This window comes from Bos taurus, chromosome 21 (assembly GCF_002263795.3).
Source record: "Bos taurus isolate L1 Dominette 01449 registration number 42190680 breed Hereford chromosome 21, ARS-UCD2.0, whole genome shotgun sequence".
NCBI lineage: Eukaryota > Metazoa > Chordata > Mammalia > Artiodactyla > Bovidae > Bos > Bos taurus.
In genome coordinates, this window is record NC_037348.1 from 67,410,936 (window position 1) to 67,431,211 (window position 20,276).

General features: G+C 43.7%; 1 protein-coding gene across 3 annotated transcripts in view; it reads left to right on the forward strand.

The window, feature by feature from the left end:
* Positions 1-20,276, forward strand: part of RCOR1 (REST corepressor 1) — a 117,554-nt gene that overhangs the window by 90,276 nt on the left and 7,002 nt on the right. For 2 of the 3 annotated variants that reach the window (XM_024982173.2, XM_059879370.1), the window contains exons 4-11: positions 3,855-3,907; positions 5,283-5,444; positions 6,055-6,173; positions 8,430-8,508; positions 13,511-13,705; positions 18,762-18,839; positions 19,058-19,115; positions 19,816-20,042. In XM_024982173.2, the coding sequence (XP_024837941.1) occupies positions 3,855-3,907; positions 5,283-5,444; positions 6,055-6,173; positions 8,430-8,508; positions 13,511-13,705; positions 18,762-18,839; positions 19,058-19,115; positions 19,816-20,042 (971 nt within the window). The remainder of the gene's footprint in view (positions 1-3,854; positions 3,908-5,282; positions 5,445-6,054; positions 6,174-8,429; positions 8,509-13,510; positions 13,706-18,761; positions 18,840-19,057; positions 19,116-19,815; positions 20,043-20,276) is intronic. The other variant, XM_059879371.1, reaches the window with a different exon arrangement.

Below are 20,276 nucleotides of genomic sequence, written 5' to 3' on the forward strand. Positions count from 1 at the left end.
GTCAGGCACCACTGGATACGAACTCATTTTATCAACAGACAGAGCCAGGATTTGACCTGAGTCTTTCTTACCCCATACCTAACCTGTGCTGCCTCTCTTTACTTCCCTTTCTTTGTTTTAGTTAAGGTATAGTTAATTTACAGTATTGTGTTAATTTCAGGTGAAGACCAAAGTGATTCAGATTTATATATATATATTTTTCCAGATTATTTTCCTTTATAACTTATTACAAGATACTAAATATAATCCTCTGTGCTATACAGTAAATCCTTGTTACTTGTCTTAATGTGTATAGTGGTTTGTATTTGTTAATCCCATGCCCCTAATTTATCTACCCCTTCCCTCTCTCCTTCGGTAACCATAAGTTTGTTTTCTATGTCTGTGAGTCTGTTTGTTTTATGTATAGATAGATTTGTATTATTTTTTTAGATTCCGCATACACATGATATATAATATTGGTCTTTTTCTGCCTGACCTCATTTAGTATAATAATCTCTAGGTTCATCCATGTTGCTGCAGATGGCAATATTTCATTCTTTTTTATGCCTGAGTAGTAGTCCATTGTATAAATACACTGCATCTCCTTAAGCCATCTGTTAGTGAGCACTTGGGTTGTTCCCGTGTCTTGGCTTTTGTAAAAACTGCTCCTGTGAACATTGGAGTGCCTCTATCTTTTCCAGATACGTGTGCAGGAGTGGGATCGTGTGTTCTGTGGTAACAGAACCTCCGCACTGTTCTCCCTGGCTGCCACACCAGTTCACATTCCCACCAGCAGTGTGGGCGGGTGCACTTTTCTCCACACTCTCTCCAGCATTTGTTATCTGTAGCCTTTTTGATGATATGTGCTGCCTTTCACCTTGCTAGAAAAAGAACCTAAGATGTTAACATTGTACATATCACAGTCCGCTAGCATCCATTCAGCAAACGTTTGTCTAGCTTTTATTGAACACTGGGCAGGGGGACTATGAAAGAATAAAGAACTGGGTTTTCACTGGCAGGTGTCAGACGGTAGTCCTTTTCTAAGCTGCAAGGCCCCCGTATGTTCACTTATTTCATCGGACCTTCAAGGCCAGGTGATGTCACCTCAGTAGCTGTGATACAGTTCTTTCTCCCTTTGCTTCAGGTTTGAGTCCTGAGGGTGGTCTCTAAGAGCACCTAGAAGATGTGACTTAAAAAGCCACCTTATGCTGTTTGCTGTTGTTGCTCAGTCGCTAAGTCACATCTGACTCTTTGCGGCCCGATGAACTGCAGCATGCCAGGCTTCTCTGTCCTCTGTCTCCCGGAATTTGCTCAAACTCATGTCCATTGACTCGGTGATGCCATCAACCATCTCATCCTCTGTCACCTGCTTCTCCTTTTGCCTTCAATCTTTCCCAGCATCAGGATCTTTTTCAGTGAGTCGGCTTTTCACATCAGGTGGCCAAAGTATTGGAGCTTCAGCATCAGTCCTTCCAATGAGTATTCAGGGTTAATTTCCTTTAGGATTGACTGGTTTGATCTTCTTGAAGTCCAAGGGACTGTCAAGAATCTTCTCCAGCACCACAGTTTAAAAGCATCAATTCTTCTGTGCTCAGCCTTCTTTATGGTCCAACTCTCACATCCATACATGACTACTAGAAAAACCATAGCTTTGACTATGCACACCTTTGGTGGCAAAGTGATATCTCTGCTTTTTAATATGCTGTCTGGGTTTATCATAGCTTTCCTTCCAAGGAGCAAGTGTCTTTTAATTTCATGGCTATAGTCATCATCCACAGTGATTTTTGAGCCTAAGAAAAGAAAATTTGTTACTATTTCCATTTTTCCCCCTTCTATTTGCCATGAAATGATAGAACCGGATAGATCTTAGTTTTTTGCATGTTGAGTTTCAAGCCAGCTTTTTCATTCTCCTCTTTCACCTTTATCAAGAGGCTCTTTAGTTTCTCTTCACTTTCTGCCATTAGAGTGGTGTCATCTGCATATCTGAGGTTGTTGGTATTTCTCCCGGCAATCTGTGTACAACATGGCACATATTACATCCACATTTAGCAGCAGCAGCTGGGATCCACTGTTTTAGTCTGTTTTACTGGTCCTACCACCAGTTAATTTCTTATATAAAAACAAAAGAACAGATAAAGATAGAAAAAGCATCTAAAGGATGGTTTTGTTTCCCTTGTAAGGTTTTTAGGTAAATCTGATCAGAAACAATGGGGACCATTTTAGTGGACTGTTACTGATGTAGCAGACTGTGGTTCTGCCCTGAGAGGGTGGGCAGGGCAGGCTCCCAAGGGCTCCTGCATAACAGCCGGCCTGTGTGTTTACTTGCCTAAAGATCATGTGACTGACTGGGGATCACATGACTGAATGTGTGCACACACCGCACATTCCATATCTGTTAAGGTAAGTAAGAGCTTCTGGAAACCTGTATGCTCACAGAGACTAAATAGCAGAGGTTTGAGGTGCGTTTATTGTTCATTCAGCAGATATTTATAAAAAGAAGGAACCCATAAAGCAGACCTCCAGGGCTGACCATCAGTTGACTCTAGTTTCTTTTTCTCTCTTCCTCTCACGTGTTCTTGACTTGAGCACATCTCATTACCTGGCTTTTGTCCTCTGACCTGAGGTCCACCCCCAGGGTCTGGGGTGCCTTGGGCAGCATTTAGGCTTCTCTCAGGCAGCCATGCAGCCACCAGCTTTAGCAACCTTACTTTTCAAGGCTTTTTTTTTTTTTTTAAAGAACCTTCCATCATTTTTCTGTTATTTGGCATAATACCCTGTTGTGAAGTAATAAGCAAGGGATGTACTTTGAAACATTTCAGCCCCCAATTAAAAAATCACCAGTTTCAACTTTGGGGATAAACGAGGGCCTTTATCATTTACTGACTCTCAGGTAAATTGGAATTTTACTCAGTGGAGTAGCCAGTCAGTTTGTGAGTATATTAGATGTAAAAAAAAAACAACCCAGAAAATTAGTGCCTTACTATTAAAATGCACTATATGTAGTTACTGTCTGAATTAAATTGGGTCTTTGTCAGTGGAAAAAAATCCCCCCTGGTATTAGAACACATGCTAAAGAATCTGCATTCACTCTCAGAGTTGATTTCTGTTTCCCACTTGGTGCTCAGCTTGACCGCAGCTAGGGAGGATGGCACCGTGGAGCTGGATCTCGTGCTGAGACCAGGCGCTGTGACTCTCTCAGGCGTCTTCTGCTGGCTCTGTCGCCCTCAGCCTGTCCCTCAGCTCGGGTCTGGTCGTTGCCCCTGGAAAGTGAGATCTGAGGGAAGGGCCTTGTGTTTGTTTCCTGCAATTCTGTGCTCCCTGCGTTTTCCTTTCTGAGTTCGCCTTGCTTTTGTAGTTGGTAAGGAGAGTCACACAGGAGCAGAAGGAGGTGCTCTTTGTTAGCGGTCTCTTCCTGTTCTGGGGGCAACCTGGGACGTGTAGTTCCTGGGGTTTATCTCCTAGATTTTCTTTAACATGAAAGTAGGTTGCTTGCTCTTCCATCTGAGAATAAACCCCCATTTCATATTTCTTTTTATTTATAAATAATTATGTTTTCAAGTACCAAAGTAATATTTGCTTATCATAGAAAATTTAAGTAGAACCTTGTTTTAAAAAAAGAAAAAACCAGAATCATAACCTCACCATCCAGAAATAAGTACTGTGAGTATTTACTTGTTCAGCCACTTCTCTGTGAGATCTGTATATGTGAGATCCATCACGAGGTGACACTGTACAACTCTGCACCCCTCCTGTCTTGCCTTTGTCTTCATCCTCGTGCATGGCAGGCCTGAGTATATATATAGTCAACAGCAGTTCTGGTGCCCGTAGACCGTGCCCTCCTGCTCTTGTTCACGGCCTCCTGTCTTGTTTTTCAGTGGATGAATACATCGCCATTGCCAAAGAGAAGCATGGGTACAACATGGAGCAGGTAATGGTGGGATTTTGTTGTTGTTAAAAATGGGTTTTATAGCTCAGTTGTTAGGTGTCTCGTGTTCTGTGTGTTAGGCAGCATGGTTTCCTCATTAGCCATGTCTGGTGGTTACTGGCAGTGCTACAGGGGCTCTGATCTACTTGTTACTGCCTGAGATGAGCAGTAGAGACCCTTGGCCTGGAGGGGCGTCTGTGGGCTCCGCCGGTCCTCCCTGCTCAGGTCTACTTGGGCACAGTGCTTTCTTACTTGAATATATGATTTGTTTCTTGATCTTGTGGTTTCTTGACTCATGTTGTCACACTCAAGTCTACTCAGACCTGTTTTAATTGTTTTGAATCATTTTTCAGGTTGTAAAATTTTACTCAGTTGTTAAGAATTGTTTGGAGCCAATTAATGAGAAATCCACAAGATTAATTTTTCTCCAGAAGCATGATATCTTATTTCAACCTTATTTTTAGTTACAGTTTTTTTCAGATTATCACCTTAAGTCAGATTAATACTTTCTTTGTATTGATCTAGATTTTACAGCCTGTAAATAATCTTTTTTCATTTACCCTAATGCCCAAGGATACCACTAATTTTGGTTACATAGACATGGACCCTTTCTTTCTGCCATGGCCTCACTTTTGGTTGTTTTATCTGGTAGAACTGTTAGGGAAGGCAGTTACAAGAAGGTAGTTCCAGAATCTTTTGAAGCAAGAAATGTATGTCTCTTTCTCCAAAACCTGCTCTTGAACCTCACAAAGCTGCTTAGAAAATCATTAATTTTTCATTTTGTTTAGAAAGTGTAACTATTATTGGGTGACTGCTAAGTGCACTTGTATGAAATTTGTGAGTATTTTGGTCTCCCAAAGTATGATTATTTCCACTGTAAAGTAGAATTGCGGGGAGTTTTCTTAGAAAAGTATTCCTGAATTCTCTTGTTTCTACTTTGTTCCTTACTCATTTGTATTTTTTTTCCTTTCTGGGCTGAAAAACGAAACTCTTTATGTTTGAACTTTTTGGCCAAAGGAAAACAGTGGTGTGCTTTTTGAGTCACTTTCTCTTTTCATGTCCACTGGCACTAGAGTGTGACCCTTTTACGAGCGCAGATTCCAGAGCCCGCTGCTTCTGCCATTGTCCACTGTGACCATCAGCAAGTTACTGGGTTTCTCAGGCCCCTGTATTCCAGTTTGAGTCATGAGAAGATGGGGACTTACCTTGTGGGGCCTGAGCTGGACGGGTTAGTGCACAGAGGGGCACAGCAGCAGTGTCTGTGAGTTCCCATGTGTGTTCGTCAGGGTGTAAAATGTGCTTCCCTTTGCCAGCCTCATTTCCACGATGTTTTAGTCACATTGTTGGTCTAAAAATTTCACTGATACTATTTTTCTAGGCTCTTGGGATGCTCTTTTGGCATAAGCATAATATTGAAAAATCATTGGCTGATTTGCCCAACTTTACCCCCTTCCCAGATGAGTGGACTGTGGAAGATAAAGTCTTGTTTGAGCAAGCCTTTAGTTTTCACGGGAAAACTTTTCATAGAATCCAACAAATGGTGAGTAGGTGAGACCACTGTGTGTGTGCGCCAGCGCCCCAGGAGGGCTGCCCTCCTCCAGTGTGAAAGGTCCTGTGTTTGGTGCAGTGGGAGCTGCTGGGTGGGCAACACTTCCTCGCACCTCCCCGCTTGATAGCCCCTCGGCCCAGCTCTTGGGTCAGGACTGCCCAGAGTGTCCTGAGAGAAAGGGTCTCTTGACGGGGAATGGGTGAGGCGCAGCATCGGAGGCACTGTCTCCTCGAGGAGTTCTGCCGATCCCTCACGTTTTAGAATGGTATTTGGTGGACTCCTACCATGAACACTAATTGACGGTCACATTAGTGTTAAAATGAATTCCTTAAAAAACAACCTAGAAATTGTTAGAAGCTTCAGCTGTGTGAAAACGCTGATTCATCTTAAACTGACTCTGCAGTCTTTCATGGGCCAAGTTTCACTTGGAGTCAAAACTTCAGTCGTTTGAAACTGTATCGATGAGGGTTCTATGAATTCAGAGAAAAATGACTGTGACTTACGACATTTCTGAATATGTGAGCGTGATCCTTACAAAATATATATACATACATTTGATTTTTAAAGATTAAACCTGAACCAGCTCATCTCTTCTGTCTAGCTTCCTGATAAATCTATAGCAAGTCTGGTGAAGTTCTACTACTCCTGGAAGAAGACGAGGACTAAAACCAGCGTGATGGACCGCCACGCTCGGAGACAGAAGCGTGAGCGGGAGGAGAGGTCAGTAGGCACGGGTGGTGTCCCAGCCGTCCGGGGAGCTCTGACGGCCCTGGCATCTCTAGGAGCAGGTGGACACACAGAGGAAAGGGAGGGGAACCAGTTTCCCCAGGGCCTTCAGAGTGGACCCAAAATTTACACAGATGAGCTGCGTTCAGGGTGTTAACGTTCTGAAGGCATCTTTCCTCAGCACTCTGCAGTCACAGTGAGTGAACTTCCCCACACGTTCCTCTCTTCCCCTTAGGGGGGTGTATCCTTTAGCAAAAAGGAATCTCTTACTTCCCGGGTTGAAATTTACTCATGTACTTCTGCAGGATTCAGCTGACATGTTTTTATGTCTGATTTGTTAAAAATCTGCAGTTGAGATTTCCTTCCTCCCTTTCTCGACCATCTGTTCTGTGTATGTGAGCGAGAGCGCTGGTAGGGGATCCTTTTATGACTTCTTTATAAGGAGCTTAGTCTTAGGGACAGCTCAGTGTGCAGGACACACCTGAGACACCACACCCGCAGCCTTTTGTACACAGAGGCATGGAAGCGGCCTGTGCTTACCCACAGAAGTGGGTTCTGGTCTCAGTGAGAGGCCTGCTGATGGGGTCCATGCACTCATCCCCAGGCCTCTGTCTCCTCAGGTCTGAAGGCAAGACACAGAATGGGTTTTGTGTTAGTGGGAATATAGGTGGCTTTTAAAAATTATGTTTCTATATTACTTTTATAAATTAACAATGCAAAAATAAAATGAAGGAATAAAGTAAACTCTATGATCTTCATGGCCCTGTCTCAGAAGAGTGTTTTATGATTTCAAATGAAAGGAATGATGTGTGGGGACAAGTCGATAATCAGGTGTCACTTCTGGAGAATTCTAAGGTCTGGGCACAAGTATAAAATGAGAGCAATGTGAAGAACATGTGCAGAGCTCTTTCCAGCTGTAAGATTCTGTGAAATTGTTGACCTTGACAGTCTGCATATTTTTTGGTCTGTATCACGTGTAACCAGTGGGTCTATTTATGGGTCAGTACTCTCTGTAACCAAAGAAAAGCAGCAAACTATTGAATTTGTTTTTAGTGTTAGCAACTTTTGATTAACATTTTTTGTTTTTATTATACCTTAGGTTTAATTCACTGTTTGTGAAGTAAATCTATTACTACAAACAGGTGCAGTTTACTAAGTTGGAATCAGAATTAAATCTAAAAAAGAAAGATTGGGATTTGTCATCCTTGAGGATGGAACCATAATGGTTTGGCGAACATGCCCGAGTTCTCACTTTCCGTCTGCCTACGGGTGCTCCTGTCTGCCCTGTGCACCTGTACCACCATCAGGACGCAGACAGAGGAGGGACACGGGCCCCTGGAAGACCCCAGGAGACAGCTGACTTTCTGGCGGGACCTGCCCGTGAAGGGAATGGCAGGGCCGGGGAGAATCCCCTCCGCCCCCAGCCCTTTCTCCTCTCAGCGCCTTCCTCAGCCAGAACTGCTTACAGTGTGGGCCTGGGTAGAGAGAAGAGGACGGGGTGCCGGTGGGCGTCCCACCGGGGTGGGCCCATGAGACAAGGGGTGTTGACACTTGAAGCCCTGAGTGCTGTGCCACCAGCCCTGCTCAGCTGGCTTTAGCTGCGGGTAGACATGGCAGCTGTCTGGCCTCTGGGAGCCGTCATGCTCATTTTTTGTAAAGCTCCTACCCCGGACAGAGCTTTTTTGTTTTTTTAATACTTCATGGAAGGATATAAACAAAAGCATTTGAAGCACCGTATCGGTGTGAGCGTTCTTTTTGAAGTTCACTTTGAGTTTTTTAGGCCACCAGAAACTTTCTCAAATTCTCAGAATTGTGTAGCTGTGGGTACACAGATGGGACATGAAAATGAGTTTTTACTTGTGGGTGAATTTATTCTCAGTATCATGAACCTGTATTCTTGAATAATTTCTCAGTTATATCTAATGATCATGTCCTGGTCCTCTACTAGATAATTAAGGAGAATTAAAGTCTTAAATTTGATATTTTTAGTTGAGAGAAAACACTTTACAAATATAAAGTGACAATGTTCTAGGCTTGGTTTGGGAGGTAGAAACCTATTTCAATAGCTTTTTGAATCATTTAGACTAAAAGAACTATGGCGTTGGTATTTTATTTGAATTGTAAAAACATTTTTCTCAACATTCTGAAAACATATACTAATTTTATATTAAATCAATTTCTTGCTTATATTTGTATATTAAATAGAATTAGCACAAAATAATCTTTGAGTAACTTGTTTTTGTCTTCCAGTGAGGATGAACTGGAAGAAACAAATGGAAATAACCCCATTGACATGGAGATTGATCAAAACAAGGAAAGCAAAAAGGAGGTATTTTTTCCCCTAGTATTACTAAGGCAAATACATTTCATTTACTAGTTTCAAAGTAAAGCGTTCTTTTTCCTTAGTCTACTTAATATATTAAGTGCCACATGGGAGACTTCCCTGGTGGCTTCCCTGGTGACTCAGACGGTAAAAGTGTCTGCCTACAATGCGGGAGACCCGGGTTCGATCCCTGGGTTGGGAAGATGCCGTGGAGAAGGAAATGGCAGCCCACTCCAGTATTCTTGCCTGGGAAGTCCCATGGACAGAGGAGCCTGGCAGGCTGCAGTCCATGGGGTCACAAAGAGTTGGACACGAGTGAGCGACTTCACTTTCACTTTCAGGAGACATCGTGGTATGTATGAGTTTTGAAACAATATTACCAATAACCTCAGATATGCAGATGACACCACCCTTATGGCAGAAAGTGAAGAGGAACTCAAAAGCCTCTTGATGAAAGTGAAAGAGGAGAGTGAAAAAGTTGGCTTAAAGCTCAACATTCAGAAAACGAAGATCATGGCATCTGGTCCCATCACTTCATGGGAAATAGATGGGGAAACGGTATCAGACTTTATTTTTGGGGCTCCGAAATCACTGCAGATGGTGATTTCAGCCATGAAATTAAAAGATACTTACTCCTTGGAAGGAAAGTTATGACCAACCTAGATAGCATATTAAAAAGCAGAGACATTACTTTGCCAACAAAGGTCCGTCTAGTCAAGGCTATGGTTTTTCCAGTGATCATGAATGGATGTGAAAGTTGGACTGTGAAGAAAGCTGAGCTCCGAAGAATTGATGCTTTTGAACTGTGGTGTTGGAGAAGACTCTTGAGAGTCCCTTGGACTGCAAGGAGATCCAACCAGTCCATTCTGAAGGAGATCAGTTCTGGGTGTTCTTTGGAAGGAATGATGCTAAAGCTGAAACTCCAGTACTTTGGCCACCTCATGCGAAGAGTTGACTCATTGGAAAAGAGTCTGATGCTGGGAGGGATTGGGGGCAGGAGGAGAAGGGGACGACAGAGGATGAGATGGCTGGATGGCATCACTGACTCGATGGACATAGTTTGGGTGAACTCCAGGAGTTGGTGATGGACAGGGAGGCCTGGCATGTTGCAATTCATGGGGTCGCAAAGAGTCGGACACGACCTAGCGACTGAACTGAACTGAACTGAACCTTGCTTTATAGAACTTAAGAGTTTTGTTTGCCAAGAAATATAAGAAAGGAAGCCTTAAAGGGGAAGATGGCATTAATGAGAGGTTTTCTGTAGGGTAGCAGTCCTCACTGCCCTCTTTGCAGGGCACTCGCTCAGCAGGTTAGAAAGGGGCCTCTTGCCCTCCTCTCGGCCGTGGGCTCCTTCCTCCTGTGGGCGCCCGGGGCCTGTGCCCTCTAGGTCATGGAGAAACTTTAATCTCTCTCACGTTTTAAAAACCATGATGCCAGAGGTGTTCAGTCTCTGGATTCAAGAGACCCACAAACCCCTACAATCATATATGACTTTGGGGGGTATATTTATAGCATTTATTTATTATAAACTGTTCACTGAGAACAAGGGGGTATCTGGGTGATCTTAGCCTTTGAAATGAGGGTGATAAACTTGGATTCTTTTGCTGATTCATAACTGAATAAAGCACGTGTAGGATCCCTGAGGACCCTCTGAGGACACCAGGCCTTGTCACTGTGGCCCAGTGGAAACCCCCACAATGCAGACCTCCCTGCAGGCGGTCCCTGATGCGGCCCCCACCGCTTGGGCAGAGGTCCCAAGCCCTCTGGTGTCCGTCCGCTGGAGTCCCATTCAGGCTGGAGTGTGGAATCCCAGCATTGGTATTACTTGTACATGTGTTCAAATAAGTGTCTGTTGTTTCATTAAAATCTAAAAGTTTCTGTCTCAGAAGGTACTGAAGTATGAAAAAAAGAAAAGAGTCTAGACATACCTAAACTAAAAATATACCAATAATAAATGTTTTTTTATAGATATGTAGGAAATAACAGCTAAACAAAAGGGAAAAAATGAAAATGATTTATAACATCATCACCCTTTATCAGGTCTTTGGTAAAGAAGCCGCCTGCCAATGCAGGAGTGAAAGTGAAAGTTGCTCAGGCAACCCCATGGACTATACAGTCCATGGAATTCTCCAGGCCAGAATACTGGAGTGGGTAGCCTTTCCCTTCTCCAGGGGATCTTCCCAACCCAGGGATCAAACCCAGGTCTCCAGCATTGTAGGCAGATTCTTTACCAGCTGAGCCACAAGGGACGCCCAAGAACACTGCAGTGGGCAGCCTATCCCTTCTCCAGCGGATCTTCCCGACCCGGGAATCTGACTCAGGGTCTCCTCCACCACAGGCAGATTCTCTACCAGCTGAGTCACCAGGGAAACCTACCAGTGCAGGAGGCGTGGGTTTAATCCCTGGGTCAGGGAGATTCCCTGGAGGGGAAATGGCAACCCACTCCAGTATCTTTCCTAGAGAATCCCATGGACACAGGAGATGTGGGATGTGGGACACAGTCCATGGGGATGCAAAGAGTCAGACACGACTGAAGTGACGAAGCACCTACCCATTATCACTGTTAACATTTTGGTGACTCTTTGAGATGACCTTCTTTGTAAAATATGTGTGTGTGCCTGCTCAGTCACTTCAGTCATGTCTGACTCCTTGCCACCCCATGGACTGTAGCCCGCCAGGCTTCTCTGTCCATGGATTCTCCAAGCAAGAATACTGAAGTGGGTTGCCATATTATATAGTTCCCTGTGCTATGTTTTTGGACCATGTTTTTGCATTAAATATATAAAGCTTGTCTCTGCTAGTCCCAAACTCCCAATCCAACCACCTCTCCCCCCAGCAACCACAAGTCTGTTCTGTATGTGATTCTGTTTGTTTCATAGATAAGGTCATTTGTGTTCTATTTTAGATTTCACATATAAATGAAATCGTGTGATACTTGCCTCTCTCTGTGTTGCTTCACTTAGTATGATCCTCTCGTTGCGCTCATGTTGTGGCAGATAGCATTGTTTCCTTCTTCCGGCTGAGGAGTCGTCTCCCGCTCTTCCCCAGTAGCACACTGGACGCTTCCGACCTGGGGGGTCTCATCGTGCGGTGTCATGTCTGTTTGCCTTTTTATGCGCTCCGTGAGGTTCTCAGGGCGAGTATACTGGCGGGAGGTTCGGGGTGGTGTGCCATCCCCTCTTCCAGTGGATGACGTTTTGTCAGAACTCTGCTGTGACCCATCCGTCTTGGGTGCCCTGCACAGCATGGTGTGTAGCTTCCTTGAGTTAAACAAGCCGTTCACCATGATAAGGCAGTGATTCCGGTGTATGTGTACCACGTCTTGTTCTATCCCTTCATCTTGTCAGTGGACGCTTGGGTTGTCTCCATGGCTTGTCTGTTGTGCATAGTGCTGCTGTGAAGAGAGGGGTGCACGTATCTTCCGGATTACAGATTTGTCCTTATATATGCCCAGGAGTGGGGTCACTGGACCACGTGGCAACACTGTTTCTAGTTTCTTGAGGAATGCTACTGCTAAATCTTGATGTATTTTTATGTTGAATATATTTGTATGCATAGCAGTATGTTTGTTATTCTGTCACAAATCTTTTATAATTGAGTTAATTTATACAAATTTTTAACAATCTTTTCCCTATAATTAATGCTGAAATCTGATACCATAACTACATATTTGTGCACTTAATTTTTTCTGTTAGAATTAATTTCTGGAAGTTGAATTATTGAGTCAAAATGTTCTAGATATATTCTTAAGGCTTCTTTTGGCATAATATATTATTATCAAATAGGAAACTGGTCATACTCTCTGGATGGCATTCTCACCAGTGATCTATATGAGTGCCCAGATCATTTTAAGGATTAGTTAAATTACATTGTTTGTGAAATCAAATAGAACTTGAAGTTTTTAGTAAGCTTTGTTTTTGATGCATTGTTATTTATTAGGTTCTTCAGTGGAACATTTTAAATGAAAGAGAAGAGGCTTGGTTTTATATTAATTTCTATAATTCTTATTTATATAGCACAGTTTCTGATCTGAAAAGAAAAATGGTTAGTTTCTTCTTTAGTTTCTTAGCTTCTTAACGTGCTGAAATGTCTGAACACAGACCTGGTCAGTCGGTGATCTACACTGACCGTGCTGTTACAGAGCACAGGTTATTGCTGACTCAGATTTTTATGTGTTGTTTATTACCACTTGTTTGAGAGCTTATTGCTACCATCATAGTCTGCATGGTCTTTTTATCTGTCTTAAAATGTGAAACAACAAGCTTGAATGTATTTTTAGCTTTACCAGCCAGTGTTAACAGACTAACAAGATGTCAGTTAACCTAAACTTCTTGTTAAAATGATTACCAATAGATGTTATCCTTTCCTTGCCAAGATGTGAGTGCATTTCATTTCCAAAGGTTTTGGTTTTAGAAAGAGCATTTTAAAAAATAAGCAGCAGTCACACATTTCTAAATGACAGCTTATAGTTTTTGAAGCAGGTTACATGCCATGAAAAGTGTGTCATCCCAAAAAAGGGGTATATAAACAAGTTTCATATTCAAGTTTTTATTTTTATAGCCTTCTATCAAGATTTAAGGAGTTTAAATGGATCCTTATACAAGTGCTGACTCATTTTTTTTCTTTCCGTGGCCATATGTCTGTCCACATTGCTGGGGACTCTTAGGATGAACTCATTCCTTATTCATATATATACAGCTCACCAGAAGGGAGCACAGGTTATTTTTTTTTTCCTGTGTTCCTCCCAGAAGCTAGGCATGCTTCTTGTCAGAGGTTTATAGAATAAAGATGTGTCTGTAAAGGAAGGAGGTGGAGTCCACTTTGAGTTGTTTCTTTAGCTGATGTTCTTTGTCTGTTAACTGTGTTTTAGAATTTGTGCATGGTTATTTTGGTATGGTATGGTATATGTCTTAGATTGTTTGGAGCCATGTTAAAATATGCTTATTGCTATTCACTTGACATTTTAATTTTTTCACTTTCTCATTTATCAAATATGTGTACCATGCAGGTGCCCCCTACTGAGACGATTCCTCAGATCAAAAAGGAAAAACATAGTACTCAAGCTAAAAATAGAGCAAAAAGGAAACCTCCAAAAGGAATGTTTCTTTCTCAAGAAGACGTGGAGGCTGTTTCTGCCAATGCCACTGCTGCTACCACGGTGCTTAGACAACTGGACCTGGAGCTGGTGTCCATCAAACGACAGGTGCCGTGCACCCCATCCTGGCGAAGAGTGGCCCTGCACTGCAGCCATGCTCTCGCTGCTCACTCACTTCACAAGTCTCAGAGGGGTGTTCTGTTTCTAAGGAATTGGACAGAGGATCTTAGGCCCATTGATTTTTTTTTCTCCTAACTTAACCATGAAATTGAAATTTTACATATCTGTATCAATCTAGATACAGATCTCAGTGATTTTCATAACATGAACACACCCATGTAGCCTCTATCTGGTCAAGACCTGGAACATGGTCTCAGGCACCCCATTGACCTCCCCTTTGTCCCTGCTCCTCTTCTCCTTTGGGTTTGGCTTGTCTCCCCTTGTTGACTGTTACTGGGCACTGATAGGAACGAGATTGATGTGCCTCTTGGTGTGCTGTGTGTGTGTGCTTGTTGGAGACACCCCTCAGGGTGCAGTTGCCAGGTTGTTGAGTGTGCACACATCCAGCGCTAGAGAACTGTCTCCCAGGCTGGTCGTGTCACTTTATGTGAGTGTTGGTTGCACCCTGGCAGGATTTCCTAATCGTAGCACAGCTGACTTTTTGGGCCAGATAACTCTCTTTGTGGGAAGTTGTCCTGTGTCTTGCAGGACATTTAGCAGCAGCTTTGGCTTCCACCCACTGGACACCAGCAGCGCCTCCCCCCACCACTCTACTGTGCCCACGTTGTGGAATTACAGGGCTGGCAGGGGGTTGTCTCACGTTCCCATTGGAGGCCTGCCTTGTTACGCACTCAGTGGCATCTTTTTTTTTCCTTAGTATTTATTTGGCTGCACCAGGTCTTGGTTGTGGCATGCGAATCCTTAGTGCGGCTGTGGGATCTAGTTCCCTGACCAGGGGTCGAACCTGGACCCCCTGCACTGGGAGTACGGAGTATTAGCCACTGAACTGCCCCCAGCCCCTCCTAGTGGTATCTTTGATGAACTGATGCTCTTAGTCTTGAGGTGGTCCAGTTTCTTGTTCTTGTCTTGTGTGGTGGGTACTCTTGAGTTCTGTTAGGAACCCTTCCTGAGGTCATGAGGCACTGTGTTACAAGCTTGGTTTTGCCTTTTGCGTTTTGATCTTCAGTTTACCTGGAATGTTTTTCTTTGTTGTTACGTTTGGGGTTGTTTTTTTTTTCCACATGAGTATCTAGTTTACCAAGCAGTAGTCATTAAAAACTGCCCTCTTCCTGTTAGAAGGCTGTGGGACCTTTATTTTAAATCTAGTGTCCATCATGTGTATGGGTCGGGTCTGGAGTTGGGTTTCTCCTTTCTTCAGCAGCACCGCATGGTCCTGACGATACACAGATTATAAATGGCGCTTTGTGGTAGGGGAGTCTTCCAACGTTGTCATGGATCCCTGCCCTTGTGTTTCCATATAAAACTTAGAATCACCTTCTCAATTTCCAGAAAAGTAATTTTACTAGAGTTTGATTGGGATGCTGTTGAATCTGTAGATCAAGGTAGAGAGTTAACATCTTCTCACCCACGAACATGATTTGTCCCTGCACTTCTGTGATCTTGTTTCTTCCAAAATTTTGTAGTTCTTGATGGGAACAAGTCTTCTGTTTCTTTTATTGGAGTTACTCCTACATGTTTGGTACTTTTTTGGTGCTCTTGTAAAGAATAGTGCTTCTAAAATGAATCCTTTCCTGATTATTTGTGCCTCGTGTGGGAAATGACTCATCCTTTTGGTCTGATTTTGCACAGAAGTCAAGCTGAGAAGTCAGCCGAGTGGCCCAGTGTTGTCCTTGCCTTAGTCATCTCCCCCGACCCCCACCCTGACTTCAAGGTGAACTGTGGACTGGCAGTTCTCGCTGCTTGGACGAGATGAGAAGAGCAGGGTGGCCTGCTTCCTCTGGTGCAGGAAGCGCACAACCCAGGACCGAGCCAGCCCCACGCACTCACGGGCTTGGCTATCTGTCCCAGCTGCTGGCAGAGCTGTATTCTAATCTTAGGAGAATCAGTTAATCTCTCTGGGCCTCTTCTCAAACAAGGAGATTGCTCCTTGTCTGCCTGATGGTACAGGATGCATGAGGACTTGTAGGCTGCATGTGTGTGGGGAGGGCTCTCTGGTTAGGGCCGGGGCTCCCCTCTGCATTTCATCTCCCTCTCCCGGGGCTTAAGTCCCCTGGCCAGGTGAGTTTCTGATGCTTGCTGTGCAGTATCAACATGGAAAGGGGATGAGACCCTTTCACACAGAGCCGTTACTGGTAGATAGAGAGCCTTCAGTTTTCAGAGCCAGGATCAAGAGCAAGAATGTTTTATTTAAAGGTAGCTGCCCAGAGTTGACATTACTAAAGAGCGAATTCTCAGAGTCTTCAGTTCCTGGGAGATGAGGCCAGTTGTTTGCCTTCTGCACCCTTTAGCTCTCCTGCCCGCTGCACTCCCAGACGGCCATGGTGGTCAGTCACATGGTAGGCCCCCACGTCTGGTCGTATGTGTGGGACACATTCATCTGATGGTAACAGAAAACATGACTAACAATGGCTCAAACAGTGAGCTGTTTGTTTGTTTTTTTTTATTTTTATAAAACAGCAAGAAATTCCAACATCAGTGGTTGCTGGTTAGTTCCTCTGCTCAGTGCTGCTCTTCGGAGGCCCCAGATTCTTTCAGGGTTTCCTACATCCTTAGCTTTTAGGGTTTTCATCTTGCTTGTGGCCTCACGCTGGACACTGCTGAAGCCATTTCATCACCTTTGTGTCTCTATTCAGGGCAGTAAGAAGAGGGGGGCGAGCGGACCTGTCCCTTTCAGCAGGAAAAGCTCTTGCCTCCCCAGAACCTCCTAGACGTTCTGTGCACCAGGGCTCTGCAGCCCAGCTCCTCCTAGCTCCAGGGAGATCCTCAGTTGCTGTCAAAGATACAAGTGAGACGGGGACTGGGGGCAGGTTTGCCAACAGTCACTGCCTGTTGCATCAGGACTTGCTGGGTGGAGGGAATGAAAAGGTCTGACGTTAGAGAAGAATCACTAAATACTCAGTAAAGCAGGAAAAAGAAAGTTGTGTTCAGCCAGGAGCCCTCGGTAAGACCCCAAGCCAAATGGACTGCTTTGTTTGGTTCTTTTTTCCATGCTGGTTACTTTCTTATCCTGTGTCTTATCCAGCTTGTTGCCACTCTGGCTTCCTTTCCAGTTGGCATAATTCTGTCAACTAACCCCTATTCTTGCACTTATTAGTAAACACAAATGATTAGAAGAAGGCCTGTAGGTAAATGAGAATATTGAGCTAACTTTTAGTTCAGAACTTGTGGATATTTTACCTTGTAGCCACTCATTTAATGTCTATGCTTTTTTATCCACTGATTTTAGAAGATGCATGTGTTACTTAAACAGATTGGTCTCCTTGGAAGATGCATGTCACTTCATCCCAGTGCAGTATAGATAGATAGATAGACCTCACACACTCTCTTAGCTTTGTGTCATATGAACAGCCAGCTAGAATGAATAGAGTAACTGGAGTGCCTGAGGAGAGGGGGAAACATGGGGTATTTTAGACCCCTGACTTGAGAATTTGCTCATTGTATATAGGAAGTTTCTAGGCTTCATTTGCAGAATTCAGGGAACGTAATCTGAGTGCCTTGCAATATTTTGTGGTTTGTTGGTAACTGCAAGGTCTGAGAAGAATCTAAGATTTTGCTCTATATTATCAAAGAGTGTTCTATTAACTAATGCTGGTATGAGAGCTTGGAATTACTTACTCTGAATAAGTTTTGGGTATTTTCTTCTGATTTGTATACCTTTTCAAAATAAACTAAAGCAAATTTCAGTAAAGTATGGTCCTAGTTTATGGTTTTTACTGTAGAGTAAATTTTGTGCATGTTTCCAGTATTTTTCTTTTCAGATGTTTTTGTGTTCTGACGTGACACTGTTATCAAAAGATGTGGAGTGGGCTGTATGACGGGTAGACTATGAGGCCCTTCTAAAGGCAGACAGGGTCGGTTCTGGTCCTTAGGAGTGCTGGTCTTATTTACTTGCCTGCTGGTCCCATAGCATCAAAAAATCTTTCCTGTATTCCTCCCCCGCTACCCGATGCCTTTAAACCTTTGAGAAGTAAAACACAGGAGGAAAGGATCTGTGAAACTGGAAATCAGTGAAATCTAAGTAGTTGAAAGTGGGATTTTTGGAAATTGTGTAAGTATGAAAAGTTTTAGAGAGACAAGTATTAGAAGTGCCCATATGACAGTATCTCCACCCATCTCCCAACTCTTCCCTGGCTCTGAGAGTGCTGCTTTTCTTCATTTGCCTAGGGCACTTTCTGGTCACAAAATGTTTTTGGTGTTTCCCTTGGAAAAATGAACCTGTTCCTCTGCTTGCTTTCTTATTTGCCCAAGTGATATTCAAGAATGAAAGTGCCAGGGCCAGAGTTCCCCTGGTGCTTGGCACAGAAATTCCCCTCCACCTAGAGCGGAGTGAGAAGGGCCCCATCTGTGACCCCACTTGCTCAGGAGTCTGAGCAGAATTAAGGAGCAGCCCTGGATTGATGGAATGGTTTGTCCTGTTGTGTCTTTCTTTTGATTAGGCAAGCTCAGTGAAAGATTAGGTCCACTGAATCAAAGCAAGAATGTGGAAAAGATAATTTGTGAGAAAATGAAGAAGTTACAGTTGCTCAAAATAAGGTTGGGGAAAAATAGCTTTTCCCTCCCCTTAAAGAAGTCTGAAGGGCGGGCTTCTGCCTTTATTCTGCCTGCTCTGCTCCCCCAGCCCCACTCTGTGTGGTCGGGGCCCAGGCGCGGTGTCGGCGTCAGATTCAGATTGTGCCTTCTGTTGCCCAGGTGGGCACCTGTTAACGAGCTATTGGATTAGGATTGTGTGTGCAGGAACCTTCTTGCCACCATCCCTTCTTTGTTTGTTCCTTGTTTGTTGCCCTCAGCAAGTTAATTAAAACATCTATTAATAGTTAGCTGCTCTCAAAGGATGCAACAGGGGCCTTGTATTTGGGGCTGTCATATAGACCAGGAACTTCTTTCCTCTTGGCTTTTTGTTTCTTTTAACTTTCATAGTTTTGTTTTCTTTTCATACCTTTATAAAAGTCTTTCATTTTTAAAATGAGAATCTTGTTTCTCTTAGATTCAGAATATTAAACAGACGAATAGTGCTCTAAAAGAAAAACTTGATGGTGGAATAGAACCATACCGACTTCCAGAGGTAAGATTATGTAAATATCATCTTTGAAGTCACACCTGAGTTTATGTGTTTAAGAATTTACTGTGTCTCCAGTACACATCTTCTACAAGGAAAGGTATAGACATCATTCATTATAACCCTAGCTGATGTTAACATTCTGATATAAGATTGATTAATCCTCATAAGGACATGCCCACGCCTAAATGTAGTATGCTAACAGCACTCGTTTGGATGTCCAGGTCATTCAGAAATGCAATGCCCGCTGGACCACGGAAGAGCAGCTGCTTGCTGTACAAGGTAGGAAGCTTGTACTTATAAACAAGAAGCTTGTACTTATAAACGTAGAAGCTCTGCTTATAAATAGAGAGCTTAGGCAGAGCAGTCGCCTCAGGAGGCAGTTGTGCTCCATCCTTCTCCCAGGACATCGCTTGCCTTTAAGAGACTCCTGTGAGCTGACATCCTTCTAGTGAACATCATATTAGCTGAATTTCTGCGTTCCCTTTGGGCTTTGCTTTTTTCCTTTCCCGTGTCTCACAAGATGTAAACATTAATCTGGAAGTCTCGGTGTCTAAATTTCATTTTAGCAGCTGCTTGTTGGGTTCTGAATAGTCAGAAAGGACCGATTGAGGGTTAGGGCTGTAAGGTTGGATGTAAGGTTGTTCTAGTCCTGGGACCCTGGAAAGGCCCGTGTGGAATGTCCACAGCACAGGATAGCTGCTGGGTGACCTCAGTTGTACCACATGGTGTGTGGTGAGAAGGTGCAGACCCTACACGACAGATAGCGCAGACTGTGACCGGTCTTGAACGCGGACCATGTGACTGGTCTCGCACGTGGACTGCCGTGCTACTCTTCCCATTGGTTTCTACACTAAGATAGTGTCTGCTATTAGGAGCCCCCATGCTGCCTTATCTAGATCAAGGGTGAGTCTCAAGTGTGTGTGTGTGTGTTTTATTATTTTTCTCTTGTGTTGAAAAAGACGCTTTCTTCCATCCTTAGCCATCAGGAAATACGGCCGAGATTTCCAGGCCATCTCAGATGTGATTGGGAACAAATCAGTGGTGCAAGTGAAAAACTTTTTTGTAAATTATCGACGCCGCTTCAACATAGATGAAGTTTTACAAGAATGGGAGGCAGAGCATGGGAAAGAAGAGAATGGTCCCAGCAACCAGAAACCTGTCAAGTCCCCAGACAGCTCCATCAAGATGCCTGAGGAGGACGACGAGGTAAGTCTGAAGCCAGCTGGTCTCTGCTGGATTCATGCTCAACCCCCAGTTACTTTCTTCACTGATGACCTTTTCCAGCTGTAGAAGTAGATTTAGGCTCCGGCTGTGTCAGTAATGACTCTTACCCGTAAATGCTGTAGTATGTGTTGGCTTTAGTCACTTCTTGGTCACTGTGTACGTTATTCATGTTTTAATTCCTGGACAGATTCTTAAGTCCACCCTACTTTCTCTAGC